Source organism: Mus caroli, chromosome 12 (assembly GCF_900094665.2).
Source record: "Mus caroli chromosome 12, CAROLI_EIJ_v1.1, whole genome shotgun sequence".
Lineage (NCBI taxonomy): Eukaryota > Metazoa > Chordata > Mammalia > Rodentia > Muridae > Mus > Mus caroli.
This window is the reverse complement of record NC_034581.1, coordinates 73,523,083-73,550,334: the sequence shown is the minus strand read 5'-3', so window position 1 is coordinate 73,550,334 and position 27,252 is coordinate 73,523,083. Positions and strand designations below refer to the sequence as shown.

General features: G+C 45.8%; 2 protein-coding genes across 3 annotated transcripts in view; one reads left to right on the top strand and one right to left on the bottom strand.

The window, feature by feature from the left end:
- The first annotated feature begins 7,611 nt into the window (after positions 1-7,611).
- Pigh (phosphatidylinositol glycan anchor biosynthesis class H) lies at positions 7,612-16,196 on the top strand. Of its 2 annotated transcripts, none has more exons than XM_021179224.2 (4): positions 7,612-7,964; positions 11,581-11,790; positions 13,809-13,889; positions 15,020-16,196. In XM_021179224.2, the coding sequence occupies exons 1-4, from the start codon at positions 7,713-7,715 to the stop codon at positions 15,110-15,112; spliced, it is 636 nt and encodes a 211-aa protein (XP_021034883.1). In that variant the 5' UTR covers positions 7,612-7,712; the 3' UTR covers positions 15,113-16,196. The 2 variants fall into 2 exon arrangements, with proteins under 2 accessions (XP_021034883.1, XP_021034882.1); XM_021179223.2 differs by having other exon boundaries at positions 7,628-7,964; positions 13,806-13,889.
- A 58-nt stretch (positions 16,197-16,254) lies between these two features.
- The window catches only part of Plekhh1 (pleckstrin homology, MyTH4 and FERM domain containing H1), a 51,890-nt gene continuing 40,892 nt past the window's right edge, over positions 16,255-27,252 (bottom strand). Inside the window, exons 19-29 of the mRNA XM_021179057.2 lie at positions 26,438-26,614; positions 26,012-26,109; positions 24,476-24,653; positions 23,833-23,988; positions 22,701-22,801; positions 21,850-21,991; positions 20,916-21,058; positions 20,677-20,806; positions 18,787-18,873; positions 18,392-18,538; positions 16,255-18,051 (exon numbers count right to left, since the gene is read on the bottom strand). Of these exons, the coding sequence (XP_021034716.1) occupies positions 17,896-18,051; positions 18,392-18,538; positions 18,787-18,873; positions 20,677-20,806; positions 20,916-21,058; positions 21,850-21,991; positions 22,701-22,801; positions 23,833-23,988; positions 24,476-24,653; positions 26,012-26,109; positions 26,438-26,614 (1,515 nt within the window). The 3' untranslated portion in view covers positions 16,255-17,895. The remainder of the gene's footprint in view (positions 18,052-18,391; positions 18,539-18,786; positions 18,874-20,676; positions 20,807-20,915; positions 21,059-21,849; positions 21,992-22,700; positions 22,802-23,832; positions 23,989-24,475; positions 24,654-26,011; positions 26,110-26,437; positions 26,615-27,252) is intronic.

The following is a 27,252-nucleotide window of genomic DNA, read 5'->3' as shown; positions in this document are numbered from 1 at the left end:
TCTGATCCCTCTGCCTCTGAGTCACAGTGATTCTCCTCTTCCCCACCTCTCTCTCCATCCCTTGCCCAAGCAATCTAAAAGTCCTGCCCTGTCTCCCTGCCCAACCATTGACTGTACAGCAATTCTTTATTATCAGTCAAAGACAGCTGGGGGCGGGGACCCTCTGAACTGAAAGCGTGGCTTTTGGGAGCCAAAAATAAGTGCATTAGAACCAATTCCCAACAGGAGGACACTTCTCTCTGCTATTCCAAGGCTTGTCTCTGGAACCTTAAGCATGAGGTACTCCTGTAGAACTAAGTTCTCTACTTCTGGGAACTACCCCCACCCCCACCCCCCGTGGTGTGGGGAGTGGCTGGTTGAAACAGGGTTTCTCGGTGTTGTCCTGGAGGTCCTGGAATCTGTTCTGTAGACTACTCTGGCCTTGAACTCACAAAGATCTGCCTGTCTCTGCCTCTCAAGTGCTAGAATTAAAGGTGTGTACCATCATTGCCAACTTCTGAGATTTCATACTTCTGGATAATATCAGAGCTAAATCGTTTGTTGGTATGAGAGAGAGTCCTTGTCCCACACTGCTGCTTTTAGGCACAGGTGTGCTTGGTGTTTGGAGAGTATGGCAGAAGAAACAGGCCCCAGGCTTAGTGATTTTAGAAATGACTGAATCCACTGGTTGCTCTTGCAGAGGACCTGGGTTCAGTTCCCAGTACCCATGACAGTTTGTAATTCCAGTTCTAGGGGATCCTCTGATCTCATTGGGAACGAAGCAAATATAAGACCACTTATACACATAAAAATAAAAATAAATAAATCTGAAAGGAAGGAGAACTGAAAGAAATGGTCCATCATCAGTCACTGATCCCTGGGCTCTGTAGCATCTCCATTCTGAACCTAGCAGCAACTGTGGTTAAGAACACTTTCTGCTCTTCATTAGGTCTCCAGCACCACAAATATTTACACCTTGAGTTCCAGGGACCCCAACACCTTCTTCTGACCTTCAGAGACATCAGGCATGTACATGGTACACATGCATACATACATACATGCAGGCAATCACTCATGCACACAACACAAAAAGGAGAAATTTCTCGACTAGGGAAAGATTGACTCAGCACCAAACCTGGCCTGTTGGGGCACCGGCTGTGATTATAAGCGAGGTAACAAAAGTGTTCTGATCTAACTGAATCTACTTGTCTCTTAGGTTTAGACCCACTTTTTTTTTTGTCTGTTTGGGCTTTTATTTTTTGAGACAGTCTCACTACATAGTTCAGACTGGCCTTGAACTCATGATCCTGACAGCCTCCATCTCCCTAGTGCTGGGATTTCAGGTGGGAGCCACCAAGCCTGGCGAGTTTCATTTTTTTTTTTTTAATAAACTTTCCCATCACTTTGGTTTATGATGTTTAAAAGCTTGTAGTTAGGGCTGGAGCTGTAGATAACTCACTTAGCATGCACAAATCCCTGAGTTCAACTCCCAGCACCACAAAAGCAACTAAAACCACAAAGAGACCAAAAGCAAACATAGCACTTGGGTGTATAAAAATTAAAAACATCATATATGACAAGGAGAGAGAATCCTTCCACACAAAAGCCAGATGATGTTCCTTGAATTAAATTAAAACTATCAAGTGTCACTACTGTAGAAGGCCACAAGGTGGGGTTGTGACTCCATGGAAGAGAGCTCTACCTTCTGTACTTGATTTTTCCTCTTCTCACCCCTGGCCATCTTCAATACCAAGTGTGTGGTATATGTGTTTGTGTATATATGTAAGTGTGTTTGTAGGTAAACAGGCATGTGTGCATGTGTGCGTGTAGAATCCCCACGTTAATGTTAAGTGCTTTTCTCAATTGCTTTCCATCTAATATACTGACAAAGGACCTCCCACTTGGGCCTGGAGCTCACCAGCGTGAATATGTAGGTAGTTAGTTTGTTCTCGAGATTCCTGGCCTCTGGCCTTCTGGAATTATAGGTGGACCCTCAAGCCCACCAAGCCAGCGGTGGATCTGGATTCTGGTCCTCACGCTTTTTCTCAGGCTGAGCCATCTCTCTGACATCCACCCTTTTCATTTGTTTGTTTTGCGTGAGACAGGGTCTCACTGTGTGGTCCCCTCTGTCCTGGAAGTCAGTGTGTAAAGAAGGATGTCCTCGAGCCCACAGAGATCTGCCTGCCTTTGCTTCCTGAGTGGGATGTTGCTACGGTAGGCTTGAGCATGCTTTTGTTTGGAGGAATGTGGAGTTTGGAAAGCAGTGTAATGCTTTAAATGGAGCTTAATGGGCCATACTGTTAGAAGCACAGAAGGCAGCGGTGCTGAGGGTGATTTTAGCTGTGGGAGCCTGGCTCAAGAGGTTTCAGAGGTAAAAAAAAATTTAGTATGTGGCCTAGATGCTGTTCTTGTGATATTTTGGTGAAAATGAAGTTGCTTTTTGCCCTTGTCTGGAGAGTCTGCCTGAGGCAAAAGAGATCTAGATTAATTGTATTGACAAAGGAAATCTCAAAACACCAGACCATAGACTCTGTCCTGTGGTTCACTCTTATAAAGAGCCTTTTGATCAGATGTAGCAAACTAAGAAAGGAAAGGTACAAAATGTGTGGTTCAAAGATTAAAGGGGCACCAGGATGTAGAATGAAGCTAAATCCTGTGTTCAAAGATATTAAATGTAATTAAGGGAGTGCAAGATTCCACCCAGCTAGACTTACTGTTTAAACTTACAGTTGAACAAAGAATAGTTATATCATGTTAGGAGATTTTATGACCTGGTTGGATATTGTTTTCATTTGGACATAAGGAGATATAATTGTGTGTCAAATTCACAAGGGATAGATTGTGATGGCTATTCTCAGTTGTCAACTTGACTATATCTGGAATGGAGGGCACACCTGGGATCCAGATCTTGAGGCTAGAAGACACAGACTTTTGATCTGGATCTTGAGGCATAGTAGCCATGCTTATAAAGATCTTGTAAAAAGGAATTAAAGAAAAGCTTATGTCCGGGTGTAGTCGTGCATGCCTTTAATCCTAGCACTCAGGACACAGAGGAGGGCAGATCTCTTGAGTTCAAGGTCAGTCCACAGAGCAAGTTTATGGACAGCCAAGCTTAGGCAATGAAAGAAACCATGGAAAACAGAAAACTGGTGAAGATGTAATTGAACCAAGGGGCCAAGTTCCAGTCCCAGCAAGCAGCAGAACTTGACAGCTTCTGTCATGTGGTTTTGGCTTTAGAGTCAAGAATAGAAGGAGTTACTGGGACAATTGATGCTGGCTAGCTGAAACTTAAAAATTAGCAGTGATTAAATAGGGACCAGAATCATTGAGGTGAAATCTTCTGGAAAATGTTTTCTGAGAGCACAAAGAAGCTGTGTTCCAGAGATAGCCAAGGTTGTACTTTGTGCTGGTAGCTGGACTTGATAATGTATAAGAATCACCTAGGTGTGGGGCTGGAGAGATGGCTCAGCAGTTAAGAGCACTGACTGCTCTGCCAGAGGTCCCGAGTTCAATTCCCAGCAACTTCATGGAGGCTCACAACCATCTGTAATGGGAACGGATGCATTTTTCTAATCTGTGTCTGAAGACCACTACAATGAACTCATACAAATATAAAATAAATAAATATAATAAATAAATAAATAAGATCTCTCATTTTGAAGGCATAAGGGGGTCATAGAGAGAGGCTGAGGCTTGGCACTGTGAATGGCCAGAAAGGCCATTGGTGAAGGTACAGTCTCAGGGGCAGGCCAAGGACCAAAGAGGTCATGCAAAGAAGTTGAGGCTTGGCACCATGAAGAAAGCCTTTGAGAGGTTATTGATGAAAGTGCAGCCTAGTTAAAGCATAAGACCCCAAAGTATTGGAGATGCCAGTACTATGAGATGACCATCAAGAACATCAGCAGCAGTGTAGTGCAGTCATCCAGAGCCTAGAGTGCTACAGAGGGCAGAGCTAGAGACATGACTCAAGCATTTTGGAGGAGCCCAGAAGATCATGTGTAGATCCCGGACACTGGAACAAGAAACTAAGGAGCTGAAGTTGCCTTGGAGACTCCAGCATGATAGAGATGCCAGAGCCATGGAATACCTGCTGAGGAAAGCTGCTAATAGGGAATGGGACCAACCCAAGAGAAAGAATTGTGTTAGTCAATTGTGTTAGTCAGTCAACAAAGCTGAAAGGACCTGGATACCAGACATAGAGGTACAGAGTTTGGAGTTTGCCAAGCTGGGTTTTGGTCTTGCTTTGGTCCAATATTTCCTCACTATGACATTTTGGAATGGTAATGTATAACCTGTGATGTTGGAAGTATGATCTTCTTTTTGATTTTGATTTTATAGGGGATTACATTTAGGAGATTGCATGAATCTCAGAAAAGACTTTGAACTTTGGATTTTTAAACATTGTTGAGACTGTGGTAGACTGTGGGGAGTGTTTAATGGCTACAAGCCTATGGAGTCTGGAGGTGGAGTGTGGTGGTTTGAATAAGTTTGGCCCCCATAGATTCATGTGTTTCAATGTTTGGCAATAGGGAATGGCACTATTAGGAGGTGTGGCCTTGTTGGAGGAAGTGTGTATCCCTCTGTATGGAAACATGCTCTGCCCAGTGTGGAAACAGAGCCTCCTCCTGCAGAATACAGTCTCCTTTGGATCAAGAGATAGAACTCTCTGCTCCTCCAACACCATGTCTGTCTGCACGCTGCCATGCTTCCCTCCATGATGATGATCCTCTGAAACTGTAAGTCAGCCCCAACTAAATCTTTGCCTTTTTAAGAGTTGCGTTGGTCCCTTCACAGCAACGAAACCCTTGGACAGACCCTGTTTCCAAAATAAATTGGAAGCCTCTCATTATACTAAGAGACAGGAAAACAGAACAAAACAAAACCAACCAACCAACAACAACAAATTCACACTCAAAACAAATAACAATAGCCCAATATATGGTGCTTTATAAACACAAACAACACCAAAAGACAACAACACCAAAACGAAACACCAGCATGCTTAAGGGTCTAGGTTCAATCTCTGCCACAAGTGTACATGCCTGTACACACATATGTATGCACACATGTATATACACACATGCCCCTCTAAGACCCAGAAAAATCTCAATTTAAATGAAATAGACAATTAACAAAACCAACAGTGAGATGAAATAGATGTTAGACTTTTCTTACTGTGGTGGTTTGAATGAGAGTGCCCCCCGCCCCCCATAGACTCATATGTTTTAACACTTGGTCTCTAGTAGGTGGAACTATTTGGGAAGGATTAGGGGGCATGTGGCTTTGTTGGAGAAGATGTATCATTAGGGGCTGGCTTTGAAGTTTCAGGAGCCCACACCATTCCAGTTGGTACTCTCTCTCTCTCTTGTTTAGAGATCAGATGTAAGCTCTCAATCAACAGTGCTATGCCTGTCTGCCTGCCACCATGCTCCCTTCCATGATGGTCATGAACTTTAACCCTCTGGAACTGTGAGCCCCAATTAAATGCTTTCTTTTATAACGTGCCTTGCTCATGGTATTTTGTCACAACAATAGAAAAGTAACTAAGACACTTACATATATCTTAAAATGCATAATTGAAGTGACTAAGACAATAGTCCTGATCTTGTCCTGATCTTACCCTAACTCCATTTAAAGTTTGCTCCCTAAACCTGTGAACAGTCATGTCGGCCTTGGTGTCACATTTATGACCTACCATGACCCTGACCATGGTTCAAATGCTTAACCTGAATATATAGCCCAAGCAATTGTTACAGTTCTGTGACCTACACTTGATGCCATCATGGGGTTTACCTTTAAAAGGCTATATACCCCTAAGCTTCGGGGCCAAGAGTTTTTTTGAGGCTGGTCATGGTCACTGGCCAGTAAGGACTCTTAATCAGGCCTTATATACATGCTATCCTGTAACTTTCTCACATGGACCATTTACACACCCCCAGCATTTCAGAAAAGGCTGAGGCTAAAGGATCACAAGTTGGAGGCCAGGTTGGGCTATAGCGTGAAAGAAACCTTCTTTCAAAATACACCTCCTCCAAAATCAAATAGAATAAAAGCTATAAGACAGCATTCTTTTATAAAACTATTTATTTATCTATGTATTTATTTGTGCGGGTACAGGCGTGCCATGGCTAGTGAGCATGTGGCAATCAGAGGGCAACTTGTGGCAGTTGGTTCTCTCCTTCTACCACGTGGATCCCATGACTCAAACTGAAGTCGTCAGCCTCGGAGTCTGGTTGCTTTCCCTGCAGGGCCTCTGGAAGGCTCACACCACAGTAGTCTTAGAACTACGAAATCCAAGTGTAAGCAAATACTAAAGCAAGAGCTCCACAGAAAAGATTTGAAGAGCCCAGCCTGAGCGTGTGGAGTCCTCAGTGGAATTATTCAATTACATTTGTTTCTCCATTATTCATATTTATAGTGACTCAAGTTCTAAGAATAAATTCAAAACAGTGGAAATAATTACATCATCAGAAGTATGATTGTCTGTGCACTGCCACAGTAGTGCTCCATCCATGCAAATATATGGTTGGCAAACAGCATCTATTAGTGGCTCCCCCAGTTATCTTTCCCCAGTGATAAGTACTCGAAGAACCAGCCTGCTAATGAAAGAACCTAGTGGGGAAACCCCCACTCAACTCCCATTCGGCGTGTACCTAAGAATCACTAATAGAACACAACACCTTGATGTAACAACAAGAGGTATTTTAATGGCGGAGCTCCAGGTCGAAACATATCTCACACAGGAGACAGTGGATTCGACCACGAGGCTTGGAAGCTAGGGGTTTTTATAGAAAAGGAGTGGGGCTGGGGGAGGAATTGGCGCGGTTTCACATGATTGGTCCATTTAAACATCAGCAGCCTGTTAACATTTAACTTAGGTCAGAGGGGTGGGAAATAGGGAGGCGATAGGCCTGCCCGGGCATGTCCTGGTCTGTTCTGCTATGTTCTCAGCCCCGGTTTCAAAGCTCACAAACAACTCTTTGGGCTATTTGACATACATTACATGAATCACAGGTTTCAAGTTTTATTTCCTTTCACTTCCATATTAGGCTTGAAAGCCATCTTATAGTGAAGACAAACTAGGTTCATTCTTGTTTATGAGTAAACCTGTTTTTCAAGGATTGAGCTATGCCCCACCTGTGACCTTAACTACAAATGGTTCTGTACCGCTTGTTCCAGGAGTGCAATCACGTCTTTGTTTCAAAAAGTTGTTTATAGTCATCTTGCAACCTGACCTTTGCTTCAAAGGGTTATAGAGCTACCTTCTTAGGCCCATCTTTGCAACCTTGTGTCTCTGTTCCAGAGGGACTTACTTGCTATGCTTGTGTGCTGCTCCTGTAACTATAGTTTGCCAGACAAACCCTCACTTGGAAACCTTCCTACCCCTGAGCATCCAAAGCTGAGCCCCATCTCAGGAGGAGGCAGCCTGTGGGGACAGCCTGTGGGGAGGAGAAGCTATGTGGGGACAGAAATCTTCAGTACCTAAAATCCCTTTGCAGGGAAATGAATGAATGAATGAATATACCTGCAGACCATTTTGGGGGAGTCATTCTAGCGTAACAATATAAATGCGTCAGTCGAGTGAACAGAGATCTTAATCTGTCCAAAACTGGTGCTGCGGATCTGGGGAGTTAGGGCTAAGGATAAACTGGGAGAACTAGCTCTAAGCCGCAGCCCTGCTCTCAGTGAGCGACTACGGCTGCGCGGACAGGCAGGGCTCAGCCGCTTCCGGGATGGTCGGGAGCCAACGAGACTTCGAGCCTCCGGGTGGGCTAGAGCGGCGCGACATTCAGGTGTGTGCGGCCATGGAGGACGAGAAGAGCTTCTCGGACATCTGCGGCGGCCGCCTAGCCCTGCGGCGCCGCTACTACTCACCGTACTGCCGCGAGTTCGGCCTCAGCTCGGCTCGGCTGTCGCTGTGCTCGCTCACCGCAGTCACCTGCGCGGTGTGGCTGGCGGCCTACGGGCTCTTCACCCTGTGCGAGGTAAAGGCGGGCGCTCGGCCGGCGCAGGCAGCTTGGAGAGGTCTCGGGGCTGACCCGTGGGTCCCGGAGGGTGGGGACTCCCTGGATCAGGGACGCCGTTCCACGGCAGGACTGCCCTCCCTCCCCGAGAAGTTTGTGCTTCTGGACGTTCTACCACAGTGGACCAACTTGCCCTGCTCATTCATAGAACATAACCTCCTCAGAGAACTCAGTGCATCCTCCCGCATCACTTACTGGGTACCAAAGCCAACGGATAGCAGGCGTGCGACAGAATTACAGAAAAGTTTTTGCCTCCACAACTGTGCACTACAGAATGTCCACCTAATATCTGTTTCTCAAGGCCAGGTCAACTACCATCCCCTCTCCCAACCCTTCCCCAATTTAAGTGCATTTTCTAAAGTGTTGCCAGGTCTAAGACACGAGGGTTTTCTATGCTCAGTTTTCAGACTTTCTAATCTTTTTTCCCCCCGAGCCTCATTTTTAACATCTCTAAGATGAAATTAACGGTTCAAAATATTGCGAAGGTCAACTGCTGTTATTTTGTGACAGTTCCCAAGCAAAAAGAATCATCCGATTGACCTTTGTTCAGGATGAGTTCTGTTCTGTTTTAACTCCCTGTATAGCCCTAAAATGAATATATTATTCCAGGAGTGGTCTTAATAGAGCCAGTACACCAGAACAGTTTATTTCTGTAATTTTCAACATCCCTTAGCTTTTTTCTTTTCTTTTGCTATTATTATTCTTACTTTGGCAGGATCTCAGTATGTGTAGTACTGGCTGGCCTGGAAGGCTCTATGTAGAGCCTGCCTCTGCCTCACTAGGGTTAGGATCAAAGGTGGTGTCATCATACCTGGTTCAATCACATTTATGCCATCAAAGTGTGTGGCAGAGCATCATAATTTGCACAGACATAGATGAAGTTAAGTCCCCGCACTGAGGGTCTGGGGAATGGCTCATCAGATGGCTGCAGCGACTGCCAAACCTGACCACCTAAGCCGAATCCCCAGAACCCACAGGATGGGAGGGAAGAACGGATTCAAAAAGTTGTCCTCTGACCTCTGCACAATAAATAAATGGTAGGGGCTGGTGTGGTGGTGCACACCTTTAATCCCAGCACTAGGGAAACAGGAAGGAGCAGCTCTGTGAATTCAAGGCCAGCCTGGTCTACATCAGTCTACATTACCAGCTCTAGAACAAACGAAGGCTACACAGTGAAACCCTGCCTCAAAAAACAAACAAACAAACAAACAAACAAAACACAAATAGTATTCTTTAATAAAAGACTCCTAATCTTTACCAATTTATATTTAAAAGTGTCTTCACAGGTCAGTTGAAGTTATTAAACTGACCCTAGTCCTTCCCCAAAATTTTAAATATAATTGGATTTTTATTCTTTTTTTGGGGGTGGGGGATGTTGGGGTCTTACCATGTAGCCCTGGCTGTTCTTGAACTCACTGTATAAACCAGGCTGGCCTGTAACTCAGAGATTCACCTGTCACTGCCTCCCAAGTGCTGTTGTTAAAAGGATACATCACCATGCCCAGTTGAATGTTAATGCCAGCCTATGTTCCAGATACCCATGCAGTTATCTGAAAGCAGGAATAAATATTTATTAAATACTCAGAGTGCCAGCTGTTTTGCTGAATTTCTTATTTCAACCCCGGGGGAGGGGTTCATAAAGAGTAATAATTTAATAACCTTGACATTGATAAAGTGACAGAGCTGGGCTTCCAAACTGGAGCTGCCTGACTTTGAAATCCCTTTCCGTTGTACTTTGGCCTCGCAGATCTCAGGCCGTTGCAATTGTTACTGGTTGGTTTGTTTAGAGATACAGGGTCTTGCTATGTAGTTTAGGCTGTCCACACACTGCTTCCTCCTGGTTCAGCCCCTGTGAAGGCCTGGGCTGACAGGTGAGTGAACCACACCCAGCTCAGAGAGCTGTTCTGTCAGTTCCCTACTGTACTCATCTCTCTGGCATGGGCACCCAAATGTCCCCCAAATGCACAAGTCATTGTGCTCTCTTACATTACTTCAAGACTTCCCGAGGCCTCTGTGTGCAAGAGTTCAGATCTCTGCTCCTATTCAAACTCATTCATGGAAAGAACTCTCAAAGGACTCCTTCAGATGTGTGGCTTAACCCAGACCAGATGAGTAGTGTGCATCCTTAGAATTCTGGCCAGGAAAATGGACTTTGAGGCAGATTATCTTAACAGAGGCTGACTGGGTAACATTCCCTAAGCATTCGTTGTTCTTCACCCTGTCATCCCCTGCTTTTGATCGGTTTAGTTAACATTACTCCAATCTGCAGTGCAGTACCCTTTCAGCAGCGTGTACCTGTCAGAGTGCACTACTTCTCTGCACCACCTGGGTCCTGAGTCCTTGGAAGTCTTTATGGAACAGCTGTGTGCACTGATCTATCTCTCTGTCTCCCTCTCTTCTTTTTCCCTCTCCATCATTTTTCCCTTCCTTCCCCCCTCCCTCTTCTCTTTCTCCTCCCTCTGACACTTTAAAGTCAGTAGCACAGTATTCTAGACTTTTGTTTTTTATTCATTTTTGCAACCTGTAGAGGGCTGAGTTTTACCTTGGCTTTCTTCCACGGTGCTTATTCAGTTTGGACTGCTTGCAGGACACCACCCTGCATCTGAAGTTAATTAGCAGAAAGGAGCTGTTTCTGGGTCATCAGAGGCCCAGTTCTCACTCCTGCTTACCAGCCAGAAATAATCGTCTGAACGGAAGTCATCAAGCTCTTTCTATAAAAGGCCAAATTAATATTTTAGGCTTTGTGGATCCCTGTCCCATATTCTTTTGTCCTTATATTTAAATTTTATGTGTATGGGTGTGTTGTGTATATGTCTGTACATGACATACATGCCTTGTGCCCAAGGAGGTGAGAAGAGGGTGTCAGGTCCCCTGGAACTGGAGTTATAGACAGTTGTGAACTTCCACATGGGTGTTAGAATATGAACTCAGGTCTTCTGGAAGAACAGCCAGTGCTCTTAACCGAAGAGCCACCTCTCCAGCCTGTTTTTTGTTATTTGTTGTGTGTTTAGAGACAGGGTCTCACTGTGTGTGTAGCCTTGTCTGGCCTGGAGCTCGGTGTGTGTAGTCCTGATCCACCTGCCTCTGCCTCCTGGGAGCTTGGATTACCATGAGCCACTGCATCTGCTTCTTTTTGTTCTTCCATCAACCTTGTAAAAAATGTTAAGAACCATTCTTCGCTCAGAGTTGGCAAGCAGAAGTGTGTGGCTGAACTCGTTTGTTAAGATTCTTGGTTTTTGTTGTTTTGCTTTGGTGTTTGTTTGTTTTTAAAGATTTATATATTTAATGTATATGAACATACTGTAGCTCTCTCTTCAGACACACCAGAAGAGGGCATCAGATCACATTACAGAGGGTTGTGAGCCACCCTGTGGTTGCTGGGAATTGAACTCAGGACCCCTGGAAGAGAAGTCAGTGCTATTTCCCCTTCATCTAGGTTCCCTCATCTGTTCACCTCACAGCATAGCCACCAGAGCAGAGGCCTTTTCCTCATTGTCCAGCTCACTTGCTGAATAGCATAGGTGTGTGCAGAGGGGCATGTGGTGATCTTACTGCCTGTGTCTGGCTCTCTCTTCAGAATAGCATGGTCCTCTCTGCCACCATCTTCATCACCATCTTAGGCCTGCTTGGTTACCTCCATTTTGTGAAGATTGACCAGGAGACTCTACTAATCATCGACTCACTTGGCATCCAGATGACGTCATCTTACGCATCGGGCAAAGAAAGTACCACCTTCATAGAGATGGACAAGGTCAAGGACATTATCATTAACGAGGCTATCTACATGGTAAGTGTCTAGGTGGTACTTCTGGGCTCTGCAGAGGAGGCAGTCAGCCTATGGGGTGTGCTGGGACCTAAACTGAGTCCAAATACAGCATTCATTGTCACAGAACTAAATTTAAGGTGCCTCTGTTCCAATACAAGTAGTTTTTTGACTGGCATGCCTATGAACTGTAGAAGAGAAACTTATATCCAAGTAAAAGTCTTTATAGTCGTGCTTTCCTTGGTGATGGGTTATGTTGCAAGGAATGTGTTGTTCACAAGGTTGCTGGCTGTACAGATATCACAGCACACACTACACTTAGATGGTATAGTCACTCAGACATCCCATTGATGGTATGTCATAAACACAGGTGCTTGGGGTTGCTGCCAAGTGTAACACTGAATGCTGCTTTCCAGTAATCTTTTGAGTCAGGGTCTCATTGAATAGTTTATGCTGGCATTGAACTTCCCATCCTCCTGCCTCTATCCCCCTTTGCTTGTTAATAATTTAAATTTTTTTTGTTTTTGCTTATCCGTGTGTGTGTGTGTGTGTGTGTGTGTGTGTGTGTGTGTGTATCCTGCTGAGGCTAGAGAGACTGTCAGATCCCCTGAAAATGGCGTCACGGGTGGTTGTGAGCTACCCTACGTGGGTGCTCGCTAGGTACTGAGCTCTAGTGCTGTGGAAGAACAGCAAACACATTTACCTGCTGAGCCATCTCTTTAGCTGCCTGCCTCTACTCTTTTTTGTTTGTTTGCTTGTTTGTTTGGATTTTGAGACAGGGTCTCACTGTGAGGCCCTAGCTGATCTGGAACTTACTATGTAAACCAGGCTGGTCTTAAACTCAGAGATCTACCTGCTTTTGCCTCCTGAGTACTGGGATTAGAGACGTATGTCACCATGCCTGATTAACAGACTTTTCTTTTTTTATAAGTAGGAGTACACTCCATTAAAAAGCATAGCAAATATGTAAACTGTGTCTATTTTGAAGAAGTAGCTGATTGTCATGGATAGAGAGTCACCATTCCACCTTTAGTCTCGTAGCTCAGATGCAGACACGTCTTTTTGTTTGTTTACGTCCTCTAGGAAATGAGGTCTTATTATGTTGCCCAGGTCTAATATCTAACCTACTCTCAAGCAGGCACCTGCCTTGGTCCTGGTTGGTGGGACTTTTGATTTGTGGGGGCATACTTGGCTTTTTTTTTTTTTAGGGGCTGGCCTTTTAAAGGACAAAATGTAGGCAACTGGACACATGAAATTATGAAGGAAGATATAAAGCTAATTGCTATTCTAGTTTCAACTCTGTCGTGCTTTTTCTTACTTTGTAGTAGATACGTGGCATAAAAGTGTGGTTGATGAGGTATAAAACCCTAAGTGAGGCCCTGTGGCTTCAGAGTGGCCATCCTGATTGTATATAGTGTGAGTAACTACCTTAATCTAGCCATGCTGTTTCTATTTGTGAGCGTATTACAGTACAGTGGGTGATGTCTTGCTGCCACGGCCGCTCATGCCTTTCATCCTAGCACCTAGGAGGCAGAGGCAGGTGGATATCCCTGATTGAGTCCAGCCTGGTCTACAGAGGGAGTTCCAGGCTAGCCAGGACTACTGAGTCAGATCCTGTCTCAAACAAAACAAATATATTTTTTTATATATAAAATAAAAATAAGAGATGAAAATGTCTTTCTTTTGTTTTTTGTTTTTTTGTTTTTTTTTTTTTTTTTTGAGACGGGGTTTCACTGTGCAGCCGGCTAGCCTGGAACTCACTCTGTAGATCTCTTCTCGAACTCACAGAGATCCCCCCCTGCCTCTGCTTCCCAAGTGCTGGGATTAAAGACGTGTGCCGCTGCTACCACCACCGCCCCCTTGGCAAATATAAACTTTTCTTGTACTTCAGAAGTTGTCAGATATCTGGCTACATAATAGATGTGGTGTAATGCCTTTCATGAAGTATTTCCCTGTATGAGAAGGACTTTTTAGCCTTCCCCTGAAGAAAAAAGAAACAAGCTGAGTTTCACTGCGGTCTCTGTTTTCTTGTCTTACAGCAGAAGGTCATTTACTACCTCTGCATTTTACTGAAGGAGCCAGGGAAGCCACACGAGATCTCTCAAGTAGTTCCTGTCTTCCAGGTGAGCACCATGCTCTCCCTTCTCCTGTAGTAAAACCCTGTTTTCTCTTTCTGCTTACCCTAAAGTCTTTTGTTCAGCGGGACATGAATGTCTATTGACAGAGTACTGGCAATATCTCACAACCAATTTGAGTAAAGGGAGTTTTTTTTAGATTTTCGAGAAGATAGTTACCAATTCTATAACCACTTCTGCCTGTAATCACATTCTTGTACTTCAGGTCTGTCCATCTATGTTTTTACATTGATATCTTATGGGTGAGGGTCTTTTTACATATATATTATACATAATATATAATAAATATATATATCTTTTCTATCAGAGCCATTATACTTAAATTATATTTAATTACATTATGTTGAAATATCAGCTTATTTAGCTATGTTATTGATAGGTTTTAAATAATGCTTAGACTATCTTCTGTTTTGATTTACAATAAAAACCACTATGGTGGCCCAGGCCCCAACCCCCCTCATTGTAAACTATCAGTCTTCTATGCTAGATGAGTAGAACCTAGAGACCAGTTATGTATTTGTAATAATTTTGTGTTATTTTGAATAGAAAACATTTATTAAAACTGGATGTTCTTTGTACAGTTTTTCTATCCTGTGGCTTGTCTTAATTTTAGTTGTACTACATTTTATAGTACAAAATCTTCTCAGAATGTATATATTAAACTACCAATCTTGTCTGAGATGGTCGTCTCACTGTCATATAATTTTGTCAGGCTAAAAGCTGTATTTTGCTTGCTTGTAATCCCAGCATTCAGGAGCCAGAGGCAGGCAGATCTCTTGAGTTTGAGGCAGCCTGGTCTACAAAGTTAGTTCCAGGACAGCCAGGACTACACAGAGAAATCCTGTCTAGAAACCAAACCAAACCAAACCAAACCAAACCAAACCAAACCAAACAAAACCAAAGCCAAATCAAATAAAAACCTGTCTTTTTATTCCCCACACACCCACATACAAAGGCTGGATTTGGAGACCTCCTGGCAGAGTACTCATCCCCTCAACCTTGTGTCTCTTAGTTCACGGCTGCCATTTAGAGCCAGTGGTGTATGTGAGAGGTTAAGGGGGCAGGTGGGTTCTTCTCACACTCTCCTTGACTCTGCATTTCTCCACTTTGGAATTCAGAGTGCCAAGCCCCGGTTGGACTGCTTGATTGAAGTATACAGAAGCTGCCAGGAGGTTCTGGCACACCAGAAAGCCACAGCAACAAGCTTATGAGGCTCAGCATTCAAAGGCCAGTATTGTCTTTATGGAGAGGACTCCTAGACTGTAGTGGCCGGTTTATTTTCCATACTGTAAAAACCATCAGGACACAGTCCCGGAAATCAGAATGGATGAGTAGATCTCAGAACCACAGAGGAGGGGCTGGAACTTGATTCATGTTCATGTGTCATAATGTTCCCTGTATAATACAGTTTTTTCTATACTACTAATCAAGGGGAGACCTTAAGGATTTGACATGTCAAAAGAAGGTCAGGCATAGTGGCACATGCCTTTAGTCCCAGCACTCAAGAGGCAGAGCAGGTTATCTCTTGAGTTTAAGGCCATTCTGGGCTACATAGTGAGTATCCTCCACCCAAAAGTATTGTCCAAAAAGAACACTGAAAACTTTAAGGACCTTCATGTTTGTGTTAAAATCTGTGAAGTATTAAGACTGGTACCAGATTTCACAAGAAAAATGTAACTTCCATCTGTATAGACTCTTGTCTAAAAGTTAGGGAAAATAAGTCACATTTTTATGTATGAGTTAGCAGGAATAAAACGCCTACAAAGGGCTAGCCTCTACCCACCCAGCTCCTAAGATCTGTGCAGGATCATGACTCCTTCATCCACAATTTAGCTAGAGATGGTGTGGATGCTTGTAATCCCAGCTCTCAGAAGCTGTCAACAGGAGGATTGAAAGTTTGAGGCCAGCCTGGGCTACGTGATGAGACACTGTCTCAAACCCCAAGATAAATAAATATCCACAACACAATTATTGTCTGGTTCACCGACAGTCTTTTATTGACAAACATACATAGCATTTCAGCCATGGGTGTCAAGCATATGAGTACCTTTCTGTTACTTAGTATTTTCTATTGCTCAAAAGCTGTTTGGCTAAGAGGGCTTAGGTGAAGAGTGAGAGATTAAATGTTGGTTCCAGACATGAGCCTGTCACATTAAAGGATGAAGAAGCCAGTTTACAGAAGCCTTTGTTTCAGAGGTGGTTCTTAGATTTGAAAGATCAGGAAGGAGAAAAGGAGCTGGACTGGGCGGAACTCGCCTTTAATCCCAGCACTTCAGAGGCAGAGGCAGGCAGATCTCTGAGTTTGAGGCCAGCCTGGTCTACATAGCGAGTTCCAGGACAGTTAGGGCTACACAGAGAAACCCTGTCTCAAAAAGAGAGCAAGAGAAAGGAAAAAAAAAAGCAACAGCAGCAGTAGCTAACTGACCTTCAAGTCTTACAAACAGTTGCATTAGTTGGAATTCTGTTTACAAAACAAAAACAACCTGAGAGCAGACTACATCCTTACTGGCTTTAAGGCCCTTGGGATGTAAACCAAGAACTGCATTCTCTGCCCTTCACCTGCCTTGAAGGAGCTGTCCAGGGGCCTATAGCAATGTGACTTGAGGTAGACCTGTCTCCTCTAGAACCCCAAATCTGGGGTGGGAGTTGGGGTTCAAACAGAAATGGCTATAAAGCTGCCTGGCTTGCAAGTCAAGCTCTTTTTAAGGGGCAGACTCTTGTGCCTTTTTCAAGTCAGGCTTGTCAGTTCAAAGGATGAGGGATTACAGCAGCTTGCAGTTTCTTGTGGACAACACACACATTGTTGGGTTAAAGGCTCATTTCTTGATACTCTTCTTATCCCCTAGTCCGTGTTACTGAAAAATAATAAAACTGCCTTAAAGCCACACACAATAAAGCTTATTTTTTATATGTTGGAAAACCAAAGTATGGACTTCTGTGTTTTTTTTTTATTATTTTGTGGGGAAAGATGGAAATAAAGATCATCTTCATCAAAATCAACTAAAAGGTTTGAGTTGAGAGGGATGATAATATTCTCAGGAAGGCAAAGTTGAAAGAAACTTTCTACTTCCACAGATATGTACATGCCCTGTGCTTCCAACTAATTTCGAGAAGCCCTCTACCAAAAGTCTTAGTGAGCAATCCAGGCCTTCCAAGAATGGAAGGGTCTTTAATGTTCCTGATATCTTGTTTCTGGTGGCCTCTTAGAGCAGCAACAAGCAAAACTCATGTGCTTGGTCTTGGAGAGAATAGGAGATGATGACCACCTCGTCCTTCAGTAGTGAGCACAGCCTTAACTGAGCCTTGTTGGGCCTTAAAATGACACAGGAAGGGTGCAGACTGGCTCTGTCCCTGCCTGTGCTAGTCCAGTGTGAGAGAAAAAACTTTAATCTTAACAGGAATACTGTGCAGTCCTGAAAAGATTAGAGCCCAAAAGGGCATGACAAATGCCTCCTCACCAATAGGGGAAGGCTCGTCATTCTTTCCTTCTCTAGCTTGGCCAGTGTTTCTCCCATTTGGGAAAGAAGTCCAGTTTTAGATATTTGTAGGCATTTGCCAGAGTTTAGGTAAATTAGGAATTTTAGTCCTATTTTATTCAGGGATGTTCAGAAAACTTCAAGTATAAGTCCCCACGTAAAGACCATGTATAATATAAAAAGATGAGCTTCCCTGAGTATCAGTGCAGAAGCCCCAAATACAGTACCATTGCCCTGGTAACTGTGGGCCATCCCTGTCTCTATCTAGAATCAGGTAGCATCCAGAGTCAGTATTCTTGTAAATAGTGGTTTTGATGTTGGGTCTGAATCTTAAAACATTGGGCCTTGAAAGATAAGGCACCTAAAGGGCACAAAGGTTTCAAGAGACCCTGGAATATACAATTCACAGAACAGTTTGAGGAGAGGGCCATTAGACCCATCACAGTAGTGTATGCTCCAGGATATTAATCTGATCCCAGAGGCACCAGTGGTGGCAAGGGTATGGGGAGGAGAAATGTTCACAGCAAAGCTGACCCCTTAGTGCAGGAAACAGAAGCAAAGAACTGTCCATCCAGGTCTCGGGGCTGGCGGGCTGCAGGGAGCTTGGCTGATAGGTTCACAGTTGCAGAACAGTGGTTCATGTAGCTGGCCATCGTTAAGGTAGTTTCTGTAATCTAAGGAGGTTAGAGAAGCAAAGCATTAAACTAGCCTTATCCTGAATGCTGCCTTTTTCACTGGCTATAACATTGGGTACACACAGAGTACCTGGGCTTTAGCTGTCCAGTAAAATGTACCTCTGCTGGCCTAGAGAGTCTGAGATGCACAGTACCCTCCCGAGGATAGGGGGACAGCAGTGGCTGGATCAGGCAGTTCCCACCAAGTTCCAGCTCAGTGGAGAGATGGACGTGCTGTTCCACCCGGACCCTTGGGGATGCTGTCCAGAGTTTTCTAAGTATCAAGCTTACCACATCACACCAGACCAGGGTAAACTGTCGTAGTATCTGTCAGACCCACCTTGGGAGCAGGCATTCGGAAGGTCAACTTGTCAATACGGGTTTTTCCAGAGCTCTGGTCTGGAGTGGATCTAATCACAAGCATGAAGTCATCCCTGCAGCCACCGAACGTTGTCACTGAAGAGTAGGGATAAGTGACGTTCACCTGCTGTGGGAGGAGCCAGTCGAGTTCAGGGGAAACTTTCTTTTAGACACAGGGAACCTTAACCAGGAAGGGAGAACCCCAAGGTGATAATAATTTGGAGAGCTAAATCTTGATGTAAGTTGTGACCAGATTATAAGACAGCACTGCTCAGCAGGAGTTAGAGAGAGCAACCATGGTCACTTAGTTCAGGCTTCTGACCAGAGCAGAGCAGACAATTCAGTGTTTCAGAATAAGAAGGATTAGAGCCATACCATAGTGCGGTGGTCCAGGATGCTGACCCCATCCTCATTCACAGCAATCCACACCACAGTGTTCTCCTTAGAAGACAGCTGGGCAGGCTGCAGAAACAGAAAGGCGTATCAGACACATCCAGTTAGAAATTCTGAATATAAGTACTCTCTAAGGAAGAGGGGTCCATCCAGAGAGACTGATGGGCAATCATGTCATCGTGGAATACACAGCATTTGTACACCATCAGGGATGCTTGTGGCAGGAGGCATTGGCCTTGGGGCTCTGCACCCAACATCCAAAAGGTGGAGGGAATCACACCTGCCAGAACAGGATGGAGAGCTCTGTGGTCAGATCACAGGCTGAACTAGAGGCTGGGCGTGTAGCTTGGTCGGTAGGTATTTTTTCCTGTACCCCAAACTCTCACAAGCAAAATACATCTTGCTTTAACTAATTTCCTAGGGACTATATAAGAAATAGGATGACAAGAATTCAGAGAGATGGTCCTTAGGTCTTCTCGGTGAGTTTGTGACTATTTGGTAGCCATTTCCTGGGTGTTTCTGTCAGGGCTACAGTGAGGTACTCTAGAAGGTGTCTCTCTGCTTCCCAAGAGCCTGGGGGAGGGAGACAGACCGAGAGAGAGCCTTTTATGAAGCTTTCCCAACCTTCCAGGCCGGTGGCTTTCTATTACAGTAGCGCTGTATTTTTGCTTCACTGCCACCACCACCTCCACCCTGCCTCCCTTCTCCCCTTCCACAAATGCATGCACACACTCTTGTGCATGCACACAGATTGGAGGTATAGTTTAGGGGCAGAAAGCATTCATGTACAAAGTCCTGATTTAGTCCCCAACATATTCCCAAAACTAAGCAGATAGAGGGTAGTGCTTCTAAGAAAGACTGAAAAGACAGGAAAGTGAGTGTGAAGAATCCTGATGTATGGCCAGTGTACAACCTCTCCATTCAAGTATGCAACCTGTTTCCTCAGGTTCGGAAGCCTCTTGAAAGCAAGGGACTGATTTGTTCATGTCTTTAAAAACATTTTTTTTAATTTATTTTTAACGTGTAGGGTTGTTTTGCCTGCATGTGTGTCTGTATACCATATGTGTGCTTATATCCAAGGAGGCCAGAAGAGGACACTGGATCTCCTCAGACTGGAATTGCAGATGGTTGTGAGCCACCATATGGATGCTGGGATTCAAACCTAGGTCCTATGGAAAAGCAGCCAGTGTTCTTAACTGCTGAGTCTTCTTCCCAGCCTTTTTATAACTTTCAACAGCTGGAACTAGAAATATGCTTTCAACAACCTACCTACCTATGCTAGATAGGTGAGTGAATGGCCATTTGCTTACTTGTAGCCTCAGTGAACAGACCCTGGTTCCATGCTCAGTGTCTGATTATAATGTCTGGTCGCAGGGAATGTCTGTGATTAACTATAAAGTTCATGCGTGCCAGACACCCACTGACGGGAACTTCCAACTGAAATTACTGTTTGCCTGCTGGCCTTCAATGCAGAGGCGAAGGTAACTGCTGTCTGTCTGCATAGTCTCATTCCCTCGGGAGGTCCATTTCTGTCTACGTCTGGGCTTTTGGGGAGCCAGTCAGGATGGGTTTGTTGAGGTCAGACATTGTCTTTTCAGTCTGAATCTTCACGTGTGAATTAGTTGAGCTTGTCTTTGCAGGGGAAGCACTGGCAAGTCAGTAAAGGAAACGTGAAGATAAACAATGAATTAGAACTCAGCTGTGGGCCGTGGTCTGCGCAGAAATGCGTGAGGAGATAGCATCTCCTAGTGTTTGAGGAGGTGGGGGCTGCAGACTGGACTGATGGGCTTCTGACCAGAGAAAGACAGAGGAGAGAAGCTCTAGGAGAAACAGCATCTGAGGGTCTGGGCAGTTCCTCTTCCTGTCACTCACCTGAGCGGCGAAGAGCTTAGCACCGAAGAGAGGCCATTTCCGAGCCACAGTCAGGTAGATGCGGATGCACTCGGGAGGAGAGCAGCCTTGTAACGCTGCCCACTTGGTGGCCATCATGTCTGCCAGGTGCCTGGTTCAGGCGGGTGGAAAGACACGGTGCTGGTGAAGTGCCTGCCTGCTTTCACCACAGTTCCCAGGTTTCCCCACAGGTTTCCTCTCAGACCTTGCTTCTAGCCTACCTCAGCTGCTCAGGGGGTGCTCCATTTCGATAGCGCCTTGGGTAAAACCTGTCAAGGACCTGCTGGAGGAGATGCTGGGCTTTGGCAAGAGGTGTACCCCCGGGGCCTGGCAGAGTAGGCTTTTCCAAGTCCCCATACTCCACCTGAGGTAGAGATAGCAGTTATGAGTCTGGGTGAGTGGTGGGTGCTGCTGTTCGAGAGGTAAACAAACCCCTGACCACATCACTGCCTTATCAGATAACAAAGATAAGAATTAACCCCATGTTTCATAGACATTAGAGGACCATCCTTGAGGTCCTAGAATAGTAGATGGTCTAGATCAGTTCTCATTTGTGGGTAAATGCTAGTAAGACAGAAGGGATTACAGACTACAGAAGGCAGCTCAGGCGTCAGCCCCTTGAACTTTGTTCAAGTTATTTAAACTCTGAATGCCACATTGATGATTATAACTATGAAGAGTTATAGCCACCACATCTGGCTACATCCACACTTATAGGAACCATGGAGGTATCCTGGATACCCCTAGCAGATAGCCGTCTGCACGAAATACAAAGGAGAGTCATTCTAAACGTGTGCTCTTAGCTTTCTACTTAGAATGTGGGGTGGTGCATTGTGGGATATATTCTGCTCAAGTACATCCGCTGGATAGCGGCAGAGAGAGAATTGTGTTTTTCAAATACTCAGAAATAAACTGAAGCACCGAGAAGCAACTTCTCATATTGGAGGGAGGCTGGAACTTCAGCCCAGGCTTCAGTTCCCAGCGGTCTACTGCACACAGCATCCATGTGCAGTTCCCAGCGGTCTACTGCACACAGCATCCATGTGCAGTGAGCAAGGAGATCGCTTTCTCTGCACAACAGAGCCCCTCCCTGCTGCCACAGGAGCTGCAGCCTCCTGTCAGGTTTCATGGTGTTTCCAACAGGAAGAAACCCACCTGGGCCATCAAGGCAGCCATTTCAAGGGCCAGTTCCTTAGTGACTGGAAATCTTCCTGCCACTATTTCTCCACTGGTTTGGAAGGCAAGTAGCAGCCGCTCTCTCTCTGTCTCCCCTTTGACTTGACTTCGAAAGTACAGCCTACAGTGAAGACAGTGAAAAGTCAGATCTCAGCTGGTCCACTAAACAAAAATAAGGCTTTCCTGGAATCTTGATCTTGATCTCCATCTGTAAGCCTCTTTTCTACTACCAAAGAAACGTGTAGCCAAGCCTAAGCTAGATGTGTGCACACAGGTCTCACCCAGAGGAACAGGTGGTTAGTTCTGAACACACCACTACACTTACTGCATTCTGCATGAAGATTCTGGTACCTAGAATCACAGCTTATTAGAGGTCTGGATGAATTAAGACTCCCAAGAGACTAATGGAAATTATTTGCCTGGAAGCATACTAGGATAAATTTCTCTTACTTAAATTGGTAGAAAGAACTTGTGTATGTCCTGAAATTGATACACAGAAATTTTTTATTTCTTAGCTTTAAATATTTGGTGCTTATACAAACCTGTACTCTCATAAGGTAATGTACAGCCATCACATGTGGCATGTATGCACACCCATGTGCACATGGCAGTGCGGAGAATGCCAACAGCACAGAACCCTGCACTACCAGGGTTTCTTGAAGGATCAAGAGCAGGGCCAACCTGAAACCCACCTCATGATTGCCACTCAGGGCAGTAACTGCAGCCTCTCTGCCTTGAGGGGTCAAGCCATCGTGTTTGGGAGGTGATAGCTGGGGCCCAGGGCAGCCCTCATGTTTTCTCCCCTCCCCACACCAGGCAGCTCTCAGGACCTGTTCTTGTACATCAGCTTCACGACTCGTGTCCCACCCTCAGACTTTCCAGGATGCAGCTCCTTCAGCGTTTGCTCCCACTTGGAGATGGCGTCACAGATCTTAAAGAGGCAAAAGATGAATGTCAGCAAAGCCCCTTGTGGGGGCCACTGCCAGAGGGAGCCAGAGTTGGACTCTGGCCAAGCTGAGTGAGGGCTCTGCCTTTAGGAAGGTTGCCCTGTGAGGTCTCAGGCTGCAAGAATGGGAAGTGCCGACCAGTTCCCTTCAGATGAGGAGTTAGATGGCACTATGGATGTGGTTAGCTTCCAAGAAATGACCACTGCCATGCTGGCTGTGTGAAGGCTGGCCTCTGAGGGACCAGACTAGGCAGGTTCCAGTTAAAATCATGGCATCGTGACTCCATTTTTACTTCACTCACCACATTCTCCTTTCAATACATACACCCAAATGCCTGCTCTGACCAAAGCTGTACAGATGCCCATACATTTACTAGGAAGATACATGGCAATTTTTCATGCACTGCTAAAGACTAGCCCTTTGTTCTAGGATAACAAAGAAAGCAGATGCTGGAGCCAGATGCACCCATCCAGTGTGGTAGCACATTCCCACAAATGCTTAACACCCTTGCAGAACTAGTCCCCAGACCACCGTACAGATCAACTCTCTCTTTCAAAAGCCTTCCAACCTTCTGAGGTGCCATGAAGACCTACCACCCTAAACTCTGAATCTATAAGCATCTGTCTATAAGCATGGGCAGACAGAGTAAAAGCTAGGTGATAGTCACATCCACTGGATCTCAGCGTAGCTGTTGACCTAAGTGGGCAGATATCATTGGTGACAGGCTTGGCCAGGCTTCCTCGTCTTTTCACTGAGCTAAGAGGCTCTACCCCTAGATGCTGCATAGTCCTGTGAGGGAGACAGGACTGTGAGGATTTTGTCTCCAGAGTCAAGGTACACGTAGCTTTCTCTGCCTGCACAGATAGTGCATTTTAGGGTGGTACAGAAATGCTGGCCTGAACCTAGCATCTTGGTTTCAGCACCAGACAGGGCTCTGAAGAGTTAGGCGCGCACATGGGACAGACTCTGACCCCACCAACTATGTCTGAGCTAAGAGCTGGAGTGGGGTGTTTACCTTGACACGCCCTTGAAGACAGTGCTCCAGGTCCCTGCCAGAAGGATCATCCGTAAAGAGGGCAAAGCCAGACTGGGAGGGCTTCCTCATGCCTGTTTCCTGGTTCAGCCGCTGGAGGAACTCATCAACTGTGGAGGAGCCATCAAAACCAACCACCTGGGAATGGAGAGAGGCAACCTGAACCACAAACTTCCCGAGGAGCTGCCAAAGGGGATCACAGAAGGGGGTGGATCATGGAAGACAGCAGTGGAGAGGTACAAGGGTGAAGGCAGGATGTCAAAGCCAGTTAGTTTCCACAGTCACATTCAGAGCAACCCGAGCCTGCCCACTAAACTGGAACTGGACAGAGGCCTAGTCACTCTTTTATAGTCAATATTGTGGGAGTTTTATCTCCTGCTTTTCTGGTCCAGTGTCTCCGCTTCCCTGTTCACACAGTGGGTTCAGAAGACCTACCTGTAAGGCACCAAGCAGTATAGTGCTTTGGGTTCAAGCTCCTTTCTCCTTATACACACTATGCATGCTATCCCCACCTCAAATCTAGCCTTAATCTGAACACCTACAAGGCTTAGCAGCACCCTGAAGTATTCTCTCTGGATAGTGGAATGGGAAGACTTGGGGTAAGGCGCATGTTCAACTTCCTTACCTGGTAAGTTCCATTGGCAAAGTGCACAGGGATGCTGAAGGGTAAGGAGTGATGGAAGGGGTTTCGTAGCAAGATGGACACTACTTCCATCCGTGATGGCCTGGCCTCCCGTTCTCCTGTCTGCAGGGTTCGCTCCACGGCTCGCTGGCAGTATATAGCATACTGACCAGTTTCACTTCTGTAAACAGAAGGGAATATTAGGAGTTCCTTCCTCTTGGCACCCTGAGGTGTATACCTGAGCCAGGATAAAAGCTAACTGGACTGTGGGGACCTGAAAACTAGCATGGGATGTTATTACATTCTTATTTGGGGAGGGAGCACATTTGTAGAGGTCAGAGGACAACTTCTGGTTTTCTCCTACTACGTGGGTCCTGGAAGTTGATCTTGGGTTGTCAGCCCTGGCAGCAAGCACCTTTGCCTACTGAGCCCTCTTCCCCTGCTGCATTTATCACTGTGGACCTATCCGCAGCACTTGGCTGCTAGATCCTTCCCTTCCTCCCTCCCTCCCTCCCCACTCCCTCCCCTGCCTGCAGGATATTTGATCATATTGTGAACGCTGAGATTGTTTTATTTACTGTAAAGCCTGGTTTCTAGTGGTAGTGTGGCTCAGTCCTTAGCACATGCTTTTAATCACAAACAATGAAGGTAAAGTTAGTTTGTAGAAGGAAGCACCCATGTTTGAAAGTGATGTCTAACTGAGTAGCAGACAAAGTGACAAATCAGAATAGGATATGCCCAACTCTAAGAAGAGAGAGGAAAGAGGAGCTACTTGAGAGAGCAGTGCAGAGAGGAAGAGAAGAAGGCAGTTTTACAGGGAGAGTTTTACAGAGGCAGGTTGCAGAGAGGGAACAAGCTAGATACAGGTGAAGACAGAATGAGCCAGAGAATGAGAAGGAGCCAGAAGAGAGAGAGAGAGAGAGAGAGAGAGAGAGAGAGAGAGAGAGAGAGAGAAGCCAGATTAAATCAGTCAGCTTGGGGAGGAGTTTGAGCCAGAACAGCTGAGTTGAACCAATCAGCCAGAGCTCAGGACTGCCTGCCTGCCTGCCTGCCTGCCTGCCTGCCTGCCTGCCTTCCTTCCTTCCTTCCTTCCTTCCTTCCTTNCCTGCCTGCCTGCCTGCCTGCCTTCCTTCCTTCCTTCCTTCCTTCCTTCCTTCCTTCCTTCCTTCCTTCCCTTCCTCCCTTCCTCCCTCCCTCCCTCCCTCCCTCCCTCCTTCCCTCCTTCCTTAAAACCTGGCCTAGGGATCTAACCCAGGGCCTTGTACCTGTCCTAGTTGAGCTAATCTATATTCCTACATGGATATTTTCTTGCAGAAGCCAGAAGAAGAGGGAACAAACATTTGGGGATAATTTGGGATAGCATGGGTATTCCATGAGAATGCCCCACCTCACCCCCAAATACCCAAGCACACATGGAGTCTCTGAACCCCGAGCAGATCTGAGGGGAGCGCAGTTAATTCAACCTCTTCCTCCCCTCACCCCTTTGAATCATGCCTGTCAGTAGTGCAGGAGTGAGAGAGAGAAAATGCTGTCACTTACCTGGGGTCTGCATGGCGTTGGAGCTGCTGTTTCACATACCAGAGGAAGTGGTGCTGAGGCAGGAAGAGTGGGGCACACAGAGCCAGGAGCTGCCAGCACTGCCATGGAACATGGGGCGTATGGAGTCAGTGCTAGGATCCTGCTATTGCAGCTTTGAGCTACAGGCCCTACACTTTTTTTTTCCTCCAACCAGAACCTCAATCCCCTAGGCAGGTACTGGGATAGCTGCCTTGACCAGGCATTGCCCAGGATGGTAGTCACACTGTGTGCATGCACACAGTGGGCGAGCATGCACACATCAAGCAGCTTGGAGCACAGAAGCTGCCCACTGTCTAGGCCTGGAGAACATCTGACCTGCCCAGGCACCTGCTACTACCTTCTCTACCCTCTAAACAGCTCTTACAAGTGGTCCCCACGCATGCTCACTTGCATAAGAGAGCACTTCTGAGGCGGGCGGCAGCTGATCTGCTTCATGAGCTGGCAGTAGATCTCACTCTGTAGCTCTGGGTGAACGAGGCACACCTGCAGGGCCGTCTGAGCCAGGGACACATGGTAGTCTACTGAGGCGGCTTCCACCGGCACATTGATGAAGAGCTGGCAGGACTGGAAGGAGCATGGCAGTGGGTACAGGCAGGGACAGCCCCTTGGTTATTCTTGTGACCTGCACTGGTACTGCAGCGCCTCAAGAAAGACTCAAGTTCACTAACGGTCAGCCTACAGGGAGCAACTGTTTCTGCATGTGAGGCTGAAAGAGGCTACTTTAGGGGCAGAATTACACCTTTAAATGTTTCTATTCCATAAGCTTGCCTGTACCCACAGAAATATTTTTTCAAGACAGGGTAGCACAATGTAGCTCAGACTGGCATTTAACTCCAAGTCCTACCTCTGCCTCCTGTGCTGGACTGTGAGCATTTAGCACCACACTAGCCCCTTAGCAAATTCTTTTTTTTTTTTTAAAGGCCAGAAAATGCAAATAGGCTCAAAGACTGTAAACTAGGTCAGAATCCCTGATGTCCAGAAGTAGTGTAAACCTGGCCTTTTCTATCATTACTTGAGGGCAATGGCAGCTCCTCAAGGCAGAGCCTTTGCTGGCATTTCCGAGAGCCCCAGAGCTACTTCCTGGGTTGCAGAAAGGTTATGTTCCTGCCATAAAGGAAGCCATAAAGGGAACCCTGTGGGACTTTCTCTTCCTATCGCAACCCTTGGGGCACCCTGTAACCACACAGTTCTCCTGAGCTGTG